This window comes from Lampris incognitus, chromosome 1 (genome assembly GCF_029633865.1).
Source record: "Lampris incognitus isolate fLamInc1 chromosome 1, fLamInc1.hap2, whole genome shotgun sequence".
Lineage (NCBI taxonomy): Eukaryota > Metazoa > Chordata > Actinopteri > Lampriformes > Lampridae > Lampris > Lampris incognitus.
Genome location: NC_079211.1, coordinates 139,132,454 through 139,150,100, shown reverse-complemented (window position 1 = coordinate 139,150,100; position 17,647 = coordinate 139,132,454). Strand labels below are relative to the sequence as shown.

At 44.6% G+C, this 17,647-nt stretch overlaps 1 protein-coding gene across 1 annotated transcript; it reads right to left on the bottom strand.

Moving 5' to 3' along the window:
* Positions 1 to 12,029: 12,029 nt before the first annotated feature.
* Positions 12,030 to 14,951, bottom strand: LOC130123274 (myb/SANT-like DNA-binding domain-containing protein 1). The gene is made up of 3 exons (XM_056292431.1): positions 14,532 to 14,951; positions 14,066 to 14,362; positions 12,030 to 13,381 (listed from the first exon to the last, which is right to left on the bottom strand). The coding sequence occupies exons 1-3, from the start codon at positions 14,783 to 14,785 to the stop codon at positions 13,087 to 13,089; spliced, it is 846 nt and encodes a 281-aa protein (XP_056148406.1). The 5' UTR covers positions 14,786 to 14,951; the 3' UTR covers positions 12,030 to 13,086.
* Positions 14,952 to 17,647: the final 2,696 nt, after the last annotated feature.

Genomic DNA, 17,647 nt, shown 5'->3' with positions numbered 1-17,647 from the left:
TTTCTACAGTTAAACAGCTCTAAGACAGAAGCTATCCAAATTGGTACACCTCATCAGATCCAGTCATCATCCATCACCAGCATTACTTTCTCCGGCCAAAACACCCCCCTCTCCACATCAGTCACAAACCTGGGGGTTAAAATGGACCCCCACCTCACCTTTGAGACACACATCAAACACCTCTGCCAAAAGTCCTTCTATCATCTCAGGAACATCTCCAAACTCCGTCCCATGCTCTCTCAGGCAGATGCAGAAAAGCTCGTCCATGCCTTTGTCTCCTCCAGGCTGGGCTACTGCAATGTACTCCTCATCGGGATCCCCCGCTTCTGTCTTCAGAGGCTCCAGTACATCCAGAACTGTGCTGCTAGGATCCCGATGAGGGTGTGCAAGTATGATCACATCACTCTCACCCTCAAATCACTTCACTGGCTCCCCATATCTTTCAGAGTTGAGTACAAGATCTCCCTCCTCACCCACCAATGCACATATGGAAATGCCCCCTCCTACCTCAAGGAGCTCCTTGCACTAAGACCTGCACACGTACCCTTCGCTCCTCTGATGCCAACGTCCTCCAACAAGCAAAGTGGAAGCTGATAACCATGGGGAAGCGGGCTTTCTCCTCAGCTGTCCCCAGGCTGTGGAATGCCCTCCCAGACCACCTCAGGCCACCACAGTCTGTGGAAACTTTCAAGCAACACCTCAAAACCCATCTGTTCACCAACGTTATTTCCTAGCCAGGCCACCTCTTTTCCCATGCCTTTTTTAAATGGTTTTGACCCTGTACTCTGTTTCACGGACTATGATTACGGATTGTGGATGACTGTACTTTCGCCGCCCCTGTGATTGCTGTTTCACTAGCACTGTGTACTGATTATTGTAGATGTATTTTATCCATTGTTTTATAGCACTTTGAGGTTTCTATGAAATGTAAAGTGCATTTACAAATAAAATGTATTATTATTATTATTATTATTTAAACAAAGAACTTTCTGGTACTCAATTTCACAATTCTATTTACCATGTCCCATCTGAGTCCAGAGGAATGGCAGATCTGAGGTCTAGTGTACATACCAGACAACTCTGCCTTGTAGGTCTCCAATCCCTGCCATGTCTCCTGTCTCCCCAATTGTATCTGGCCAATTACCCCACCCTTCTGAGCTGTCCCGGTCGCTGCTCCACCCCCTCTGCTGATCCGGGGAGGGCTGCAGACTACCACATGCCTCTGCTGATACATGTGGAGTCGCCAGCCACTTCTTTTCAGCTGACAGTGAGGCGTTTCATCAGGGGGACGTAGCGCATGGGAGGATCATGCTATACCCCCCAGTCCCCCCCCCCAACAGGCGCCCTGACCGACCAGAAGAGGTGCTAGTGCAGCAACCAGGACACATACCCACATCCGGCTTCTCACCCGCAGACACAGCCAATTGTGTCTGTGAAAAAAAGGTCATCATACAAGATGGATGTATGATCAGTACATTCGGCGAGAGATGACTTTTTAAATGCAAAGCACCTCATGAACTTGGCTTCTAATTCACTCACTCACAAACTGACGTTTGGTCTCACATCTAACTTTACCATCTGTACAAATTGGTTTGTGTGTGTGTGGCAGGGGTGCGACCCCTTCAAAAAGGTTTGTGAGTGAGCACATGTTGTTGTAGGACACTAAAGATTTAGCTTTTTTCAAGTTAAACATTATAATCTTCATTGATAAGAAAGTTGGAAAAATATATTTTCTCCTTGCATCTCCCTCGTATTCAATCATTTGGTATTGGCCATGTGGGTTCATTCAAGGTAGGATTTTATACAAATGCCATCGACAAAATTGCAGGATGTGTCATGTATATATACATACATAACAGGGGTTCAAGTTGGCACTTGGGTGTAGACACAGAAGTAGACTAAGGCAGGATAATGTTCAAAATCAAAAGAGCCTTTACTTGACAAGACAGCCAAAACAAAAAATGGGCAACAGGCCTAAAAACCAGAAACAAAGCTAACTCAGGAGCTCTGTCAAAAGAACTTAGGAAGCTTACGGTCAGCGAAAACTCTGGAAAAGACAAAACGGCAGAACAGCTAAAAAGAATGCACTGGCTTGTGCATCCTCAGTGGCTGCGTTGTCAATACTGATTATCCCATTTTAAATTTTACACACACACTACTACTACTACTACTTTCGGCTGCTCCCGTTAGGGGTCGCCACAGCGGATCATCCGTTTCCATTTCTTCCGGTCTTCTGCGTCTTCCTCTGTCACAGCAGCCACCTGCATGTCTTCCCTCACCACATCCATAAACCTCCTCTTTGGTCTTCCTCTTCTCCTCTTCCCTGGCAGCTCCATATTCAGCATCCTTCCCCCAATATACCCAGCATCCCTCCTCCACACATGACCAAGCCATCTCAATCTTGCCTCTCTTGCTTTGTCTCCAAACCGTCCAACCTGAGCGGTCCCTCTAATATAATCGTTCCTAATCCTGTCCTTCTTCGTTACTCCCAGTGAAAATAGCATAGTTTCCACCGACACCCTGCTGGTTAACAGTACCGGTGGCGGTCATTGGTAACCCGGGCCTCGACCGATCCGGTATGTAAGTCTTATTTATGATCCGCATATTTAATTTGGCAAAGATTTTACGCCGGATGCCCTTCCTGACGCAACCCTCCCCATTTGTCCGGGCTTGGGACCGGCACTAAGGATGCACTGGCTTGTGCATCCTCAGTGGCTGGGTTAACTTTTACACACACACACACACACACACACGTATATATATATATAGATAGATAGAGAGAGAGCGCGAGAGCGAGAGAGAGCGTTTTTTTCCCCCGGAAACCCTCAATGGTGTTGATAAAAGTGCTCAACAAATGAGGACCGGAATATTAAGATAGATGTCGGAGAAAAAAAAACTTCCTACATCTATTATATCTTATTTTTTTTCTTCCTGCATCTGTGTATATATATATAAACTTTGTTAAAAGAAACACTCAACAGTAGGGAAAGTGCTCAACAAACAGGGAGCAAAATAATCCAGTGAGTCAAGTAAATTCTTTACGAGACAGTACAAGCCTGTTTCATGCCATAAGCAATCATATATAGTATATATATATACTATATATTCAGTGATGGCTGGTGGTGATATTGGGTGGGTGGGCTAACAAATATAGTATACCCATCTATAGTTAATACTGCAACAACAGCAACATAACATCTTAGATACCAAGTTAGAGCAACGACACTACATACGCGCACGCATGCACTCACACACACACCATTTGACTATTTTTCTCTGTACACATTAGCACATGCCATTTTTAACAAGAACAACATATGCAAGAATGATGGAGTGATATGCTACATGATAGAACAGAATGCAGAATCATGTAGCCTATAATGTCAGAAAAGGGCTCAGCTAAGAATGTACAACAAAATGTTTCCCAACTGAAATGGTTGCCAATAAACACTGCAACTGTTTTCATCACAGCTGTTTTGCAACACTGTTTTACAACTGTTTTGTCCCTTGTCTCTCCGATTCTGTTTGTGATATTCATGGACAGGATCTCAAGGCGCAGCCAAGGTGAGGAGTGTGTCCGTTTTGGGAACCTCAGAACTGCATCTCTGCTCTTTGCAGATGATGTGGTTTTGTTGGCTTCATCAGAACGCAACCTCCATAGCGCACTGGGGCAGTTTGCAGCTGAGTGTGAAATGGCCGGGATGAGAGTCAGCACCTCCAAGTCTGAGGCCATGGTTTTCTACCGGAAAAATGGTGGCTTGCTCCCTCCGGGTTGGGGATGAGTTGTTGCCTCAAGTAAAGGAGTTCAATTATTTCAGGGTCTTAAATATCCACCTAAGCTGCATATCCCAATCGGAATACGGTGAGATACCCTGGACATGCCGCCAGGCCAAAACAGGGCTAACACACACACACACATGCATTCACACCTAGGGACAATTTAGTATGGGCGATATTCATAGTGAAAATCAAGAACAAGCGAACCTTTGCCCTTCTGCTCCACAGGAGGTTTCTGTCATCCCCGAGCTCACCTTAGGACACCTGCATTACTGTTTTACAGGTGTACCGCCCCAGTCAAACTCCTCACCTGCCACTGTCCTTGGAGTGGGTCGCGACAGGCGGAGGCCGGCCGTTTGAGGCCAGAAACGAGAGCCCGCTCGGGGCTTGCTTCCCTGCCTCAACGGGTAAGTGAAAAAACTGAGTATATTTGTAACCCATATGACATATAGGGCTACTAATAGTCATTGATTTAGAGGTGTAGTGACATACTGCTCCTTAAGGGGGAGCATTATGCAACTCGCTAGGGTAGAGCGTGCTACATGCAGTTGTCATCTTTTCTTTCTTCCTTTTACCTTTGAAATTTTGACTCTGTAAAGCACTTTGAATTGCCCTAGTGTATGAAATGTGCTGTAAAAATAAAATTGCCTTGCCTTGCCTTTTGTGATCGCCCCTGAAAATGTGCTCTTGAACTGATGACTGAATTTCATTATACATAGCCACAGAAAGTTAAAGTTTAAAGTATTGACATTTATTGATCCTGAACAGTGTTACATTTAATCAGAATCTCATCTGTGAGCTTACGAGACGAAGGTCTGTCGAGTTTTAAGTATTTGGAACTCCGGTGAATAAAGCATGTTTTTGTGCTAGTTTATTGCTAACCACCGAAGGGAAAAGATAACGCTGGATCAGATAGCTGCTAAGATACTCTTCATAAAACCAGTCGGAGTTATAAGAATGTCTAATGTTTGAATAGCCTGTACTTTGGTACGTATTGCGTCATAGTTATGAGAATGTTAATGTTTAGAACTCACTTTGGTGCATACTGTGTCATTGTGTCATGTTGAATGTTTTAGATAGTTAGCTATAGTGCCAGTGAAGCATTGCAGAATTGTGTAGCATTGAAGATGCGTTATCCTGTTGATGTTAAAGCCATTCGGTTTAAGTGGTTAGCGCACTTAAATGGTTTGTATTGAGGCTACACTGTGATTGCACTGATTTTGTGTAACAGAATTATGTTTAGTGATTAAGTAATGATATTACAATTCATATACATGTTAATGGAAAGCATATTAAAATGATGTATAAAAAGATTAAAAAGGGATATGTAACAGGTTAAACGAGCGGATAAATACAAGTAATTCATTTGTTAATGTTAAGTATTTTATGTATTCGTGGTATAATGCCAATTGCTGTGGTGTAAACCAATTCATCTGACTGAATGGCATTGATGACAGTATATCCTTAGTTATTGCTTATACATTGTAAGATGTTCTGAATGAAAAGAAGTTGATGAGATTTCATGTTGGAAACTGATATAGAATGGAATACTTACTGTTTTGCGCTATTTGTGTAGATTGTTTTTGTTTTTTTAACTACCAGATAGAATTTGAAAGATTGTGATGGCGTGCCCAGCCCAGTGAGACTGGACGATCATAGAAGCGATGTGGCCTACCGTAGGATCTGTCTCAGGAAATGTCTGACAAGCCTGAATCATTCATCCAGACACCAGATAAGAACCCATACACACTAGCCTATTTCCTCTACCAGGGTAGAAATAGTCATCGTTGAAGTATATCCAATACACTCATGGATCAATAACTGAAGTCTTGGACAAACACATACACTCAAGGACAAGGAACTGAACTTTTCTTTCATCTTAAACTGCTAACACTTATTGAGGGTTGTGATTTGAATAAGGGTTTCTTTGGTTTATTATTTTATTTACTTTAAAGAGCTCTATTTTATTTTATTTCAATTCTTTATGCAAAAGTCAGCACTGTGTATATTTTGCTGTTGTGAGGCAATAAAATTGTCAACTGTTCAACTACACATCAACTCCTCTCGTGAGTTAGTCAAGGCAAACCCCTCACCGAACCTAGTTAGATGTTAGCGCCTTTACTGCTACCCCTAGTTTGCACCGGAGGCGCTACATATATATAGCGGGTTTTTTTTTTTCCGGAAACCGTCAGTGGTGTTGATGAAAGAGCTCAACAAATGAGGAGCGAAATATTTTGTTTAGACAACCTGGCAGCTGATAGTGTGTGACACATGAAACAGGCTTGTACTGCTATGTATTAAAGTTTTTTTTTTCCCTACATTGATCTTAATGTTGATGGACGAGATCAGCAGGAGTCTCCGTGGATTATGATGTTCGCGGATGACACTGTGATCTGTAGTGAGAGTAGGGTGCAAGGTTGAAGAGAGCCTGGGTAAGTGTAAGTATGCACTGGAGAGAAGAGGAATGAAAGTCAGTAGGAGTAAGACAGAATACATATACGTGAATGAGAGGGAGGACAGCGGAATGGTGAGGATGCAAGAAGTAGAGGTGATGAAGGCGTATGAGTTTAAATACTTGGGGTCAACTGCTCAAAGTAACGGGGAGTGCGGAAGAGAGGTAAAGAAGAGAGTGCAGGCAGGGTGGAGTGGGTGAAGAGTGTCAGGAGTGATCTGCAACAGAAGGGTACCAGCAAGAGTTAAATGGAAGGTTTACAATGTGGTAGTGAGACCAGCTGTGTTGTGTGATTTAGAGATGTGGCACTGACAAAACGACAGGAGGCGGAGCTGGAGGTGGCAGAGTTGCATATGCTAAGATTTTCATTGGGAGTGGCGAAGAAGGACAGGATTAGAAACAAGTATATTAGAGGGACAGCCTAGGTTGGATGGTTTGTAGACAAAACAAGAGAGGCAAGGGTGAGATGGCTTGGACATGTGTGGAGGAGAAATGCTGAGTATATTGGGAGAAGGATGCTAAATATGGAGCTGCCAGGGAAAAGGACATGAGGAAGGCCAAAGAGCAGGTTTATGGATGTGGTGAGAGAGGACATGAAGGTGGCTATCGTGACAAAGGAAGATGCAGAGGACAGAAAGAGATGGAAATGGATGATCTGCTGTGGCAACCCTTAACAGGAGCCGAAAGTAGTAATCAGTGATGACACTTTGGTGTAAAGATTTAGAAAACAGATTCTATCTCCTCATCTTACACGTCCACTATAAAGGATAGGTTAGATTTCCTGACTTGGCCCTCTCAGGCCTGTGATCATTTTTGTCCCCTGGCTGCTCTTACACATCATCTGTATAATGTGAAAATATGGTGCGGGCAAAGTCGTCGCTCTCTGACGCTATTGGAAAGAAGTCCCGCCACGCCCATCTGCACTACCTTTGTATGGATGATCACACGGGCTCATTTCAATTTGTCAGACTCTACGAACCCAGCATCATTAAGATGTGCCCTTGGCTGATAATGGAAGTAAATAGTGAGCCCTGGGATGACAGGTTCATTGACTATCAAATCTGGCTCTGTGAGTATTCTTTTCACACCTTGGTACCAGAGCAAACGCTGACGTTCAGAAACTATATTAGTTGATAGGAGCTCCTGTAATAATATCAGATAGGGACAGTCATTGCTATGTAAAGCTCCTCTGCGATTGGACTAATATTTATTTTGTCATATACGTACTTTGATTGCATAGGCCAGTCAACATGCAGATTAAGCCAAAACACTGATTTGTTTAATAAATCAAATTTCCACTACTGTGCAGCTATCCAATAAATCCTGTTTATGTGATTGGTGGAATGCATTTTCGAAAAGAAGAAGAAAGCCACTTTATTTTGTCATTGTATACTTACAGTGAAATGTGTTCTCTGCATTTAACCCATCCTATTGTATAGGAACAATGGGCAGCTGCAATGCCTGGGGATCAGCTCCAGTTCTTCTTTCCATTGCCTTGCTCAGGGGCACAGACAGACGTATTAACCCTAACATGCATGTCTTTTTGATGGTGGGAGGAAGCCGGCGCACCCGGAGGAAACACACGCAGACATGGGAAGAACATGCAAACTCCACACAGAAAGGACCTGGGATGGCCTGGGGTTCGAACCCAGGACTTTCTTGCTGTGAGGCAACAGTGCTAACCACTGCGCCACCATGCCGCCACCATGCCGCCACAAGCACTAATGTCTTTTGATAACATTCACAAAAATGTATAAAAATGGTATAAACATGTCCTTTTTATTTGCTGACAAGATAAAAACTATGGCGGCACAGTGGTTAGCGCAGTCACCTCACAGCAAGAAGGTCCTGGGTTCGAGCCCTGGGTTACTCCCACCTTGGAGGTCATCCTGAGTCATCCTCTGTGTGGAGTTTGCATGTTCTCCCCGTGTCTGCGTGGGTTACCTCCGGGTGCTCCGGTTTCCTCCCACAGTCCAAAGACATGTAGGTCAGGTGAGTCGGCCGTACTAAATTGTCCCTAAGTATGAATGTGTGTGTGTTTGTCTGCCCTGTGATGAACTGGCGGCCTGTCCAGGGTGTCTCCCCGCCTGTCACCCAATGACTGCTGGAATAGGCTCCAGCCTCACGGCAACCCTGAGAGCAGGATAAGCGGTTCAGATAATGGATGGATGGATGGATGGATGGATGGATAAACAATAAGCGGTTGATGAGATCTGGGGGGGACTTTGCTCAAGCACTGTGCAATTCTGTCGAGTGTTGTCAAATCAGTTGTGCATGTGTGTGTGTGAGTGTGTGAGAGAGAGGGGGGGTTAAAAGACAAGGGGGAATGGAGATTGAATGAGAAAGAGAAGTGGGAAGCAAATGATATGGATAAAAGAAAAGTATAGATAAAGAGACGGTGAGAACAAAAAAACCATACTTAACTAAAGGCCATTAATCTATTTTTAAATATTTTGCCTCGTAAATGCATTGTCGCTAGCTCTCCCCTCTCCCACTCACCCTCAAACACACCCACACGTACACACACTCAACTCACTTACTTTTCTCCGTGACCTTAACCATTCGCTCACCTGTATGTCCATGCTGAGCTCTTTGACGATGTGCGTGATGATGTGTATGTTGTTTTCCATCAGCCTGCGGGAGAAGACTTCCTCCTGGGATGGAGCCCAGGATGGACTGCAGGCTGGCCGCCATCTCCTCTCTGATCCTCAGAGCCTGCTCCTGTAGCTCGCCAAGTGTCCTGCTTTGATGACTCACAAAGACATGCATCCCAATAGGAAGTAAAGATCAATTTAAAAAAAATTGAGACTTACAATTTCATTTAGCAGATGCTTTAGTGGCGTGCATCTGAGAGCTGATATGAGAGAACAACACGATTAAGTGCCGTAAAGCTAAGTTCGAGTCCAACAGGATGTGGGTACCAACAGACAGTGCACAGCGGCAATGCATAGAAGAAGATTTTTCATCAAGAAGATTTTTTTTCATCAATCCATCAAGTACAGAGGAGAGGTGGCTGTGAAAGAGATGGGTCTTTAATCTGTCCACACTGGACACTTTTAAAAGTAGGTTAAAAACCTTACTTTTTACAACAGCCTACGACTAAGTTCTTGGTGTTTGTGTGTGTGTGTGTGTTGTGTGTGTTCTGTATATTTTGATATTTGTACATTCTGCTCCAATTCCTGCACTGCAACAACAACTGTTGAGGTACACATTTATTTATTTTCCACATTTGCACTTTTAAATTTGTTGTGATTGTATTGTCATTTTATATGAAGCACATTGTTTTGCCCATGTAGTATGAAATGTGCTATACAAATAGAGTTTGCTGCTGTTGTTTAGTATTTTCTTAAAGACTGAGAGGGACTCTGCTGAACTACAGAAGAGAAGTCAACTAGAAGATGCATTTCCTGCAGAACATGCGTGTGGAAGCTGATAGCTGGAGGAAACTGCTGAAGCAACGCTGAAATGTGTGTAAACCCATGTGTTGTGTATGTAGTGTGGAAACACTGCGTAGGGACACCGTGTAGTGTAGTAACAGCGTTCTCTTTTCAAACATTTCCCCCTCACACATCCGCAATAACGTCGGCCCATATGGCAACGCGATAAGCACCGCCCTCCTCCCTCCATTCATGCCGCTGAGATCACAAAGCGCCTTTCACGGTAACCATGACACCGTGACGTCTCCTGAACACGTGACTTATCACACCCGCCAATCAGCGAGGCGCCGACGCGCAACAATTCCAACGCCAGAAGGGTGGCGTTTGTCCAACAGGACTCACCCTTAGGGCAGTTTAACATAAACTGAATACGGTCATAGTTGTTAGTGACTGCAGACGCAGCAATGTGGTTTAATTATCCTGCTTACTTTGAAGATAACATCTGTTGTTGTTTGAATTAAAGAGCAGAACAGTGTTGACAAAACAAGCTATAAGTGCCAAGATATTAGATTGAGAAAATATGATAGGACTGCATATAATATTCCGGTTAGGTTATATAGAGCACATCAGAAGAGTGTGTTACAAACCAAGGGGTTTATGAACTTCCCATACTGAGAATATTGTAACGTGCATGGATAATAAGACACGCTTGCCGCTGGCTGGCGAGTCTGATCCTTTAGTCTAGCGGTTAGCAACGTCTCCCGCGGGGCGGGCGCTACGGGTTCGCGTCCCGCCTGCGGCAGATCCTGTGTTTGCCCCCCGAATTCGCTATCAGGCATATCAGAATGACGTATGATCGAAAGGTTTGAAGAAAAAGAGACATATATGATCGGAAGGTTTAAAAAAAATGATAGAAAAAAATAACGAATCTATTGTAACGACCACGGATAAGTAGACTCGCTAGCCCTTGGCTAACGGGTCGGAGTCCGTCGGACTCTTCAGTCGACTGGTTAACGTTGTCGCCCGTGGCGCGGGAGATCCGGGTCGCCCCCCCCCCCCCCCCGAATTCGCTGCACTATTATCTACTGCCGTTTCCAATGAATGTGAGGAAAACATGTAGGCGTCCAATGTCGTGCTGACTCTGGCAAACCTTGGGGAAAGTGGAGGTGTGTAGCCCTTGAGCGCTTTTTGTAAACGATACATACGGGCGTGGGTCACGTGGTCTTTATGCGCGCGCGCGCGCACACACCTTCATGCGCACACGTTCACGCTTGAAATGCGCTTATCAAATCTGAAAGCAGTGTTTGCCGTCAAACTACACCCCAAGCGTTGTTTTATGTTTTTTTTAAAGTGCAATTTAATATGTTTACATAGCTAAATACACGCTTTGAAAACGATATGATTCGACACCTGACGACTCACTGAAACTGTTGTCTAGACCCCCCCCCCAACCCACTCCACTATAGTAGGTTTAATGTGAATTTCTTTACGTGGTCATTGACATTGTGTCGAATTCTACTAGAGTGTTCCTGCTCCAAGTTCATTTGCATATTACCCACGATGCAACTGAAGTGTCGATGTTTTGGTTATGTTGTGGGATATTGAACATGTAAAAAACGGGCATATCTGTTACAGATAGTGGTGAGTGGTGGAAGGTAATGGGGACGTTATGAGAGAAGTTGTATTAGACAACATGGTATTTCCCACCATGAGGGTAAAGAGTAGGCAAATGGATAACCTCGCTTCTGTGGCGTCGAGAATGACTAAACTGAGACCAACACGAACCTTGGTCTGTTATGATTAGCTTGACTTGCGGTCATTTAAAAGCTTGTTTGTCAGCTCTGAAAGGTTTGCTGAGAAGTCAGCTATCTGACACACGTTGTTCAAAGTGCGGTCACATAGATGTTGCAGTTCATTCTCTGTGGCCCCTGTCTGTCTCTGCCTGTGAGAAAGAATGGTGTTGTATTTTCCTACAGAAAATGACCGAAACGCTTAAAATGAAATCTTTCGCTTTTTCAGTTTCAGTTTTGAGTGTTTTCAGAATTGCAATTTATTTTATTATAGAGTGACTGCGTGTCTGCTGGTACTGCTGACCAACTGGACCAACTTAATCCCCTTATTTCTCCTGATGATCTCATCACTGGTTGCATAGCGGGGGGTCCTTTTCAGGCCGGTCAATGCCCTCCGAGTATTTCGCTTTTCAATAACAGATGTGCTTCACAAAATGTCGACTAACAGCTGTGGGCAAAACACAACAAAGGAGCAGAAATTAAGGCATACCATTACAGTTTAATGCAGCTGCAGTTCAAACAAGAACAGTACATTTTTATTTATTTATCACAAATTAAAGTGATGAAAACCAGGTGGGAAGAAGGGCCATGCCTTTATACTTTACACTGTAATGGCTTCTGCCTTGCATTTTCTCTTTATTTGCGCAACTGAAATGCAACTTTAATTTAACTGTCGCAGTATGCAGCTTGAGAACAGACTGTACTGTGTGTTAGCTTCATTTTATGCTGTGGTTGGTATCCTAAAACCAGGAAATATATTTTTTAATTTCAGATTTGTATCATGGCCACAGTCCCAGTCCCATTTTCTTTCTCTTCCAGGTCATTGTGCATGGTGCTGCACACACTACATCAGTATGATATCGTAGATCAAAGGGTCTAACAAACTATTTTCTCATAAATGGAAGGAAGTACTGAATCTTTATTATTGTAGACAACTGTCAGAAGGCAAAGGAATGACATCACAGAAAGCTGAAAATCATTACTTTTCCTATTAATCAAATACATATATACACACATATATATAGAGAGATATATATATATAGTATATACACACACAATATAGTTTGTCATTTTTGCTCCCCTCCAATTTCTCAAGAACCTTTATGGGGCCTAGTGAGTCTGATAGTTTATTCCAATTTAACCAACTAACTCAATTTGCACGATTTTACAGTTTACAAGCCCACCACCATCCATGTTTCCGGCTGTAAATTTTCCATATTGTAATTTATTACGACAAAGCAAAAATAGAGTCAAGAAACAGGTCAGACTTTGTGCGACTCATCTCCAGTTATGAATGAGCAGTTTGCAAATGGAAAGTATAATTATCAAGACAAAGGGACTGTTATGACTGCTTCTTGTGCTATAATCCAGACTTCTACTTGGGTAGAATCCTTTTTTAGAGTAAAGGCATGGGAATAGGCATTGGGTATAGGTTGCTGGGCTTCTCAGCAGCTCCCGTTAATTTTTTTTTCATTGAATGAGGTTGCTGAATCCTTGAGAAACATCAATAACAAAATGCTTCAGAGTCATGCTCTACCCACTCTCTATGCTGACCAATCTCACAGCATCATGAGTATTAAAAAAGTTTTTGATGTGCAACTCAAATTTAAACTAAACATCCAGTATCTGGTTCAAGTGCGTTACACGCACAGCCAGACTATGGTGGACCCGATTTGAACCCTCTGACCTTTCATGCCTTCCCAGAGTCTTTGTGCCCGCTCTGAACCCACGAGGTTGCAGGGGTGGTGGGAGGCTGGATCATCTTCTCCAGTAGGTTCATCATACGTTCCTGCAGCTGAAGACACTGGACCTGCAGGAAGTTCTGTTGTTGCATGGCCCGGCGCACCTCCCTGCACATCTCCTCCACGGCCCGGCTCGCTCTGCGCTGCTCTTGCAGCATGGTCTGCATCACCTTCAGCTTTTTCCTCTTCATGGACAACAGCTTGATGTCCACCCGCTTCTTCTTGGCTGGAGTTGGATGGGAGCTGGAGATTAAAAGCAGAGATGCAATGGTTGGTGGGCAGCACACATTTCTGTATTAAATGGGGGATGAGCGATGTAATTAAAGTCAATCAAATATTTTATTTCTATAGACTACAGGATATCCCAGTCAACTTTCTGCCAAACACAGACATGTCATGAAAACTAGAAGAGTTGCATCTGTGATGTATTATGTATATGATCCACAGCTGCTCCAAACAACAAATTGGAAGTGACAGGTGACTGAAAGAGCAATCAGGGTTTTTTTTCTTCCTCCTGGGATCAGTGCCATTTTCTGGTTTTAGTAATAACATTCCTGCAGAATACAGCTCACACTGAGGTGTAAAAATAAGAAAACTCTGCAAGTCCGTTTTATGCTATTTCTATCTATCTATCTATCTATCTATCTATCTATCTATCTATCTATCTATCTATCTATCTATCTATCTATCTATCTATCTATCTATCTATCTATCTATCTATCTATCTATCTATCTATAATTATTGTAGATTATGATTATTTTGGGAGCACCTCCAGAATTAATATCTGATGACATCAGAGGTCTGTGTCTCAAACGAGGCCTCCTGGAAAGTTAAAGGAAGTTTGAGTGATCAGTGAGTGTCGTATTTGCCCTCTACCGTCATTCACACCCACTCCCATCTCTCTCTGTGGGACTGGTTGCCATTACCTGGATCCCAGTGAGTGCACACTGTCAGAGCTCAGAGAGTCGTCCACCTCCTGTTTCATCTCTATCTCATCAGAGGAGCCCGTGTATTCCGGCAGAAAGCCCATCACCCTCCCCTCCGGTTGGAGCATGATGGCCTCTGTCGACTGGGAGGAAGTGGAGGGACCTGCGGAGGAAGCTTGAAACTCAAAAGCGGTCACCCTCCCGTTTTCCAGTGGCTTGGAGAGAATCTTCTCGATGGCCTTGTAGTACGGCCAGTCCGGGGTCTCCCCGCTCTCACTGCTGGTGCATTTTAATCTCCTGTCGGGGCAAAAAGACATGCTGTTTAATGTTTGCCTCTGAGATGAAATCGTTTTTATGTCTCGGGAATTGGGGATTTAAAATATTTCTTTTCTTCATTCCTAAAAAAAAAAAGTCATATCATGGGTTCATGTAAGGACTCAGGATCCAGAAAAAAAGGGTGGCCTACCTGTACTGGAAAGACATGTTGGTGATTTTCATCTTGATCTCCTCTTTGTGGCGCTGTTCTCCAGTCAGCTCAAAAAATCTCTGGGACATCTTCTCGTAGACCTTGGCATTCCTCTTGCTCAGTTTCAGCTCACTGTGATGTTCTTCCCACACAAAAAGGAGGGCCTTCATTTCACCATCGGTCCAGTTTCGGGCCCTTCTGTGCTTTTCGCTGTGGCCCGCCACTAGGTAGCTGAAACTGTCGTCTGAAGCCATTTTGAAACACTTCTCTTAGCCCCTGTGCTGGCTTAGTTCACAAAAAAAGAGAGAAATCTCTAGCTGATAAATTTGAAAGCCTTCTTTTCTTTCTTTCTGTGCTCTCTTGACTCATATAAGCTCTAGAAACAGGCACACACCGTTCTGCCTGGGTCACTCCCCCCCTAGCCTGCCTGAAAGAGGACTCAAAATGGGGCCTAAGGCAGGAGAGGGATCCGGTTAAAAGCTTTTAGTGGCGGTTTTCGTCACCGTGATGTCAAGTTGCCCCGGCAACGGAGAAGGAGGCCCTTCGTTTTCCCTCCCTCTCCCGTCCTCTAGCCACTCCCATCTGCTCCCCCCCTCTGCCTCTCTGTCGCCCTCCCCCTCGCTTCCACTCCATTGGCAGCGCAGAAAGCTTTTAGCTAAAAGGCAGCGTTGTAAGCGTGTGAGGTCGCGAGACAGGTTTGAAACACGAGCCTCGGAGGAGGGGCGGGGGGGGGGGGTGCGCGGAGCAGGTATAACACGTTTCCCTTGGAAACGGGACTTTGGACCTGGCATCCGGCCCAGACGCTGCTCCATTTAAAAGCTTTTAATAATAGACAAGCCCCCTGAGACGGAGGAGGGAGGATCTGCTGTGTGGAGGAGAAAAGGACGGAGAGCGCCTCCCGGGCTGCGAACGGCGGAGGAGCTTTCGGCTTAAAAAGCGACGTGCAGCGGAACGCCGGTGGCGGAGGAAGACGCCCGTGGATGTGTGATAATACACACTACGTCCGCGAAGACGACGGACAAAATGGCAACACGCCGCGGTGCTCCGTAACACCTCGGCGACCGGCAGTGTGATGGCTCTGATCCGCATTCGCTTATTATGCAACCCTGCTGCACATAGACCCCCCCTTTTTTCATTCTCCATCACTCCAGGTTTTAAACACATCCACCCTTCACACACACACACACACACACACACACACACACACACACACACACACACACGTGGTCAGTTGTCATTCACCACTATATGTTTCTCTCTCGGTGCTTAATCTCATTATACCCCCCCTCCCATGCTACACAAGTTAATTGGCCGTCTGATTATCAAGAAATAAGACCAGTGTATTGGCCAAGTCACCAAAAAGGTGTGTATGAAACCCATCTCTCTCTCTCTCTCTCTCTCTCTCTCTCTCTCTCTCTCTCTCTCTCTCTCTCTCTCTCTCTCTCTCTCTCTCTCTCTCTCTCTCTCTCTCTCTCTCTCTCTCTCTCTCTCTCTCTCTCTCTCTCTCTCTCTCTCTCTCTCTCTCTCTCTCTCTCTCTCTCTCTCTCTCTCCAGCATCTTGGCCGCTGCTACCTAACGCCATTCTGCACATCCATCAGTGGGGGCGACACCTTTACCCCAGTGGAGAGTATGGAGGGGAAACGGTCGTCTCCCCTCCATCTGTGTTAGACAGAGCCCACCAGTTGCTGTCGCTCCGTCTTAACTCGGTGTTGGCCTGATTCTGCTCCCCGGCAAGCGAACAGACGGAGCATCCATTCATTATCACACCCATTTATGCGGCCTCACCCAATCCATCACATCTGTCACTCGAGTCCAGCGCAAGTTCCCCCTTAACAGAAACGGATGAGGGACTGAAAGCCGACGGGAAAGGGTTTTTGGAGCCGTATTTGTGTTTCGTGACAGTATCGTTAGCTTATCCATTTTCTCACGCACGAGGAATGAACGGAATGCTTTTCCATTTGAAAGAAAAAAATTTGATTAAACAAACTCAAATAAAACCCACGCGTTGTGACTTTTGATGCTAGGCTCTACATCAGATTAGTGGACGGAGACACTTGGAGTCAGAACAGCCTTTCTTTCCTGTGCGGTGTCTCTCGTACATCCCGAGGTCTAAAGTAAATAAGACATACCAATTAGAAAATGACTCGACTAACCACTTCTCTCAAGCTCATGTGTGTAAACTGTCAGCTCCAAATGGGTTTGTCCCCATCTCCTGTCTGCTTCAATGTCAGCAGTGACTCCCCGTGCCGAGGTCTGTGGTAAAGTGTGCTTTATTATCCCTGTGTTCTTTCTCATCCATTAAAGTGGACATAATCCGGACCACTAATCCAGGGACCAGACTAATCTACAGATAAACTCACCCTGCTCCTCTCTCATGTCTAGATTGGGGAGTCACTGCTATGAGTAATCTGTGTACTAATTATATAATTGACTTAAGATCGTGGTATCCAACCTGGCGTTATTACGATATGGGTTTCCTGAAACACTCACAGAAATTATTTGAGTTCCTCGTGTATGGAAAAGATCATCGAAACTCTCACAGGGGCTACACATATATTTGAAAATCTTGCAGTAAGAGCGTATTTGTGTTGTTATATCTGCTTGGGTGTCAACCAATTGTAAACCATTTCGACACAGGCACAACTCCGTAGGTTGCCAATTCAGAGTGGAGACATGCTGGCAGTGTTGAATGGTAGTGGAAAAAACCCCCCAAAAAACTTGGGATGAAAAGTCCCAAAATGTTGTTTGTCCAAAACAATACGGGATGCATTATTAGGTGGAGATATCCCCTCCAGGGCTCAGCTGTTGCCCAGCGGACACCAGAAAAGCAAGTTGGCGTCTCACCATCTCATTGAGATGATACTCTGCTTGCAGGTGATGGAGGAGTTGATGGGCGGTGGGGGGGGGTGGTGATGCTGTGATAGGAGTCATGCAGGTACCTACACTCACTGGCCACTTTATTAGGTACACCTTGCTAGTACCGGGTTGGACCCCCTTTTGCCTTCAGAACTGCCTTAATCCTTCGTGGCATAGATTCAACAAGGTACTGGAAACATTCCTCAGAGAGTTTGGTCCATATTGACATGATAGCATCACGCAGTTGCTGCAGATTTGTC

Excerpts from the sequence above, each read along its gene's own strand:
- LOC130123274 (XM_056292431.1), bottom strand. The coding sequence starts at position 14,785 with ATGGCTTCAGACGACAGTTTCAGCTACCTAGTGGCGGGCCACAGCGAA. Across the intron at positions 14,363-14,531 it reads AACATGTCTTTCCAGTACAG|GAGATTAAAATGCACCAGCA; the intron begins GTAGGCCACCCT and ends TTGCCCCGACAG. Across the intron at positions 13,382-14,065 it reads GTGCACTCACTGGGATCCAG|CTCCCATCCAACTCCAGCCA; the intron begins GTAATGGCAACC and ends TTTAATCTCCAG.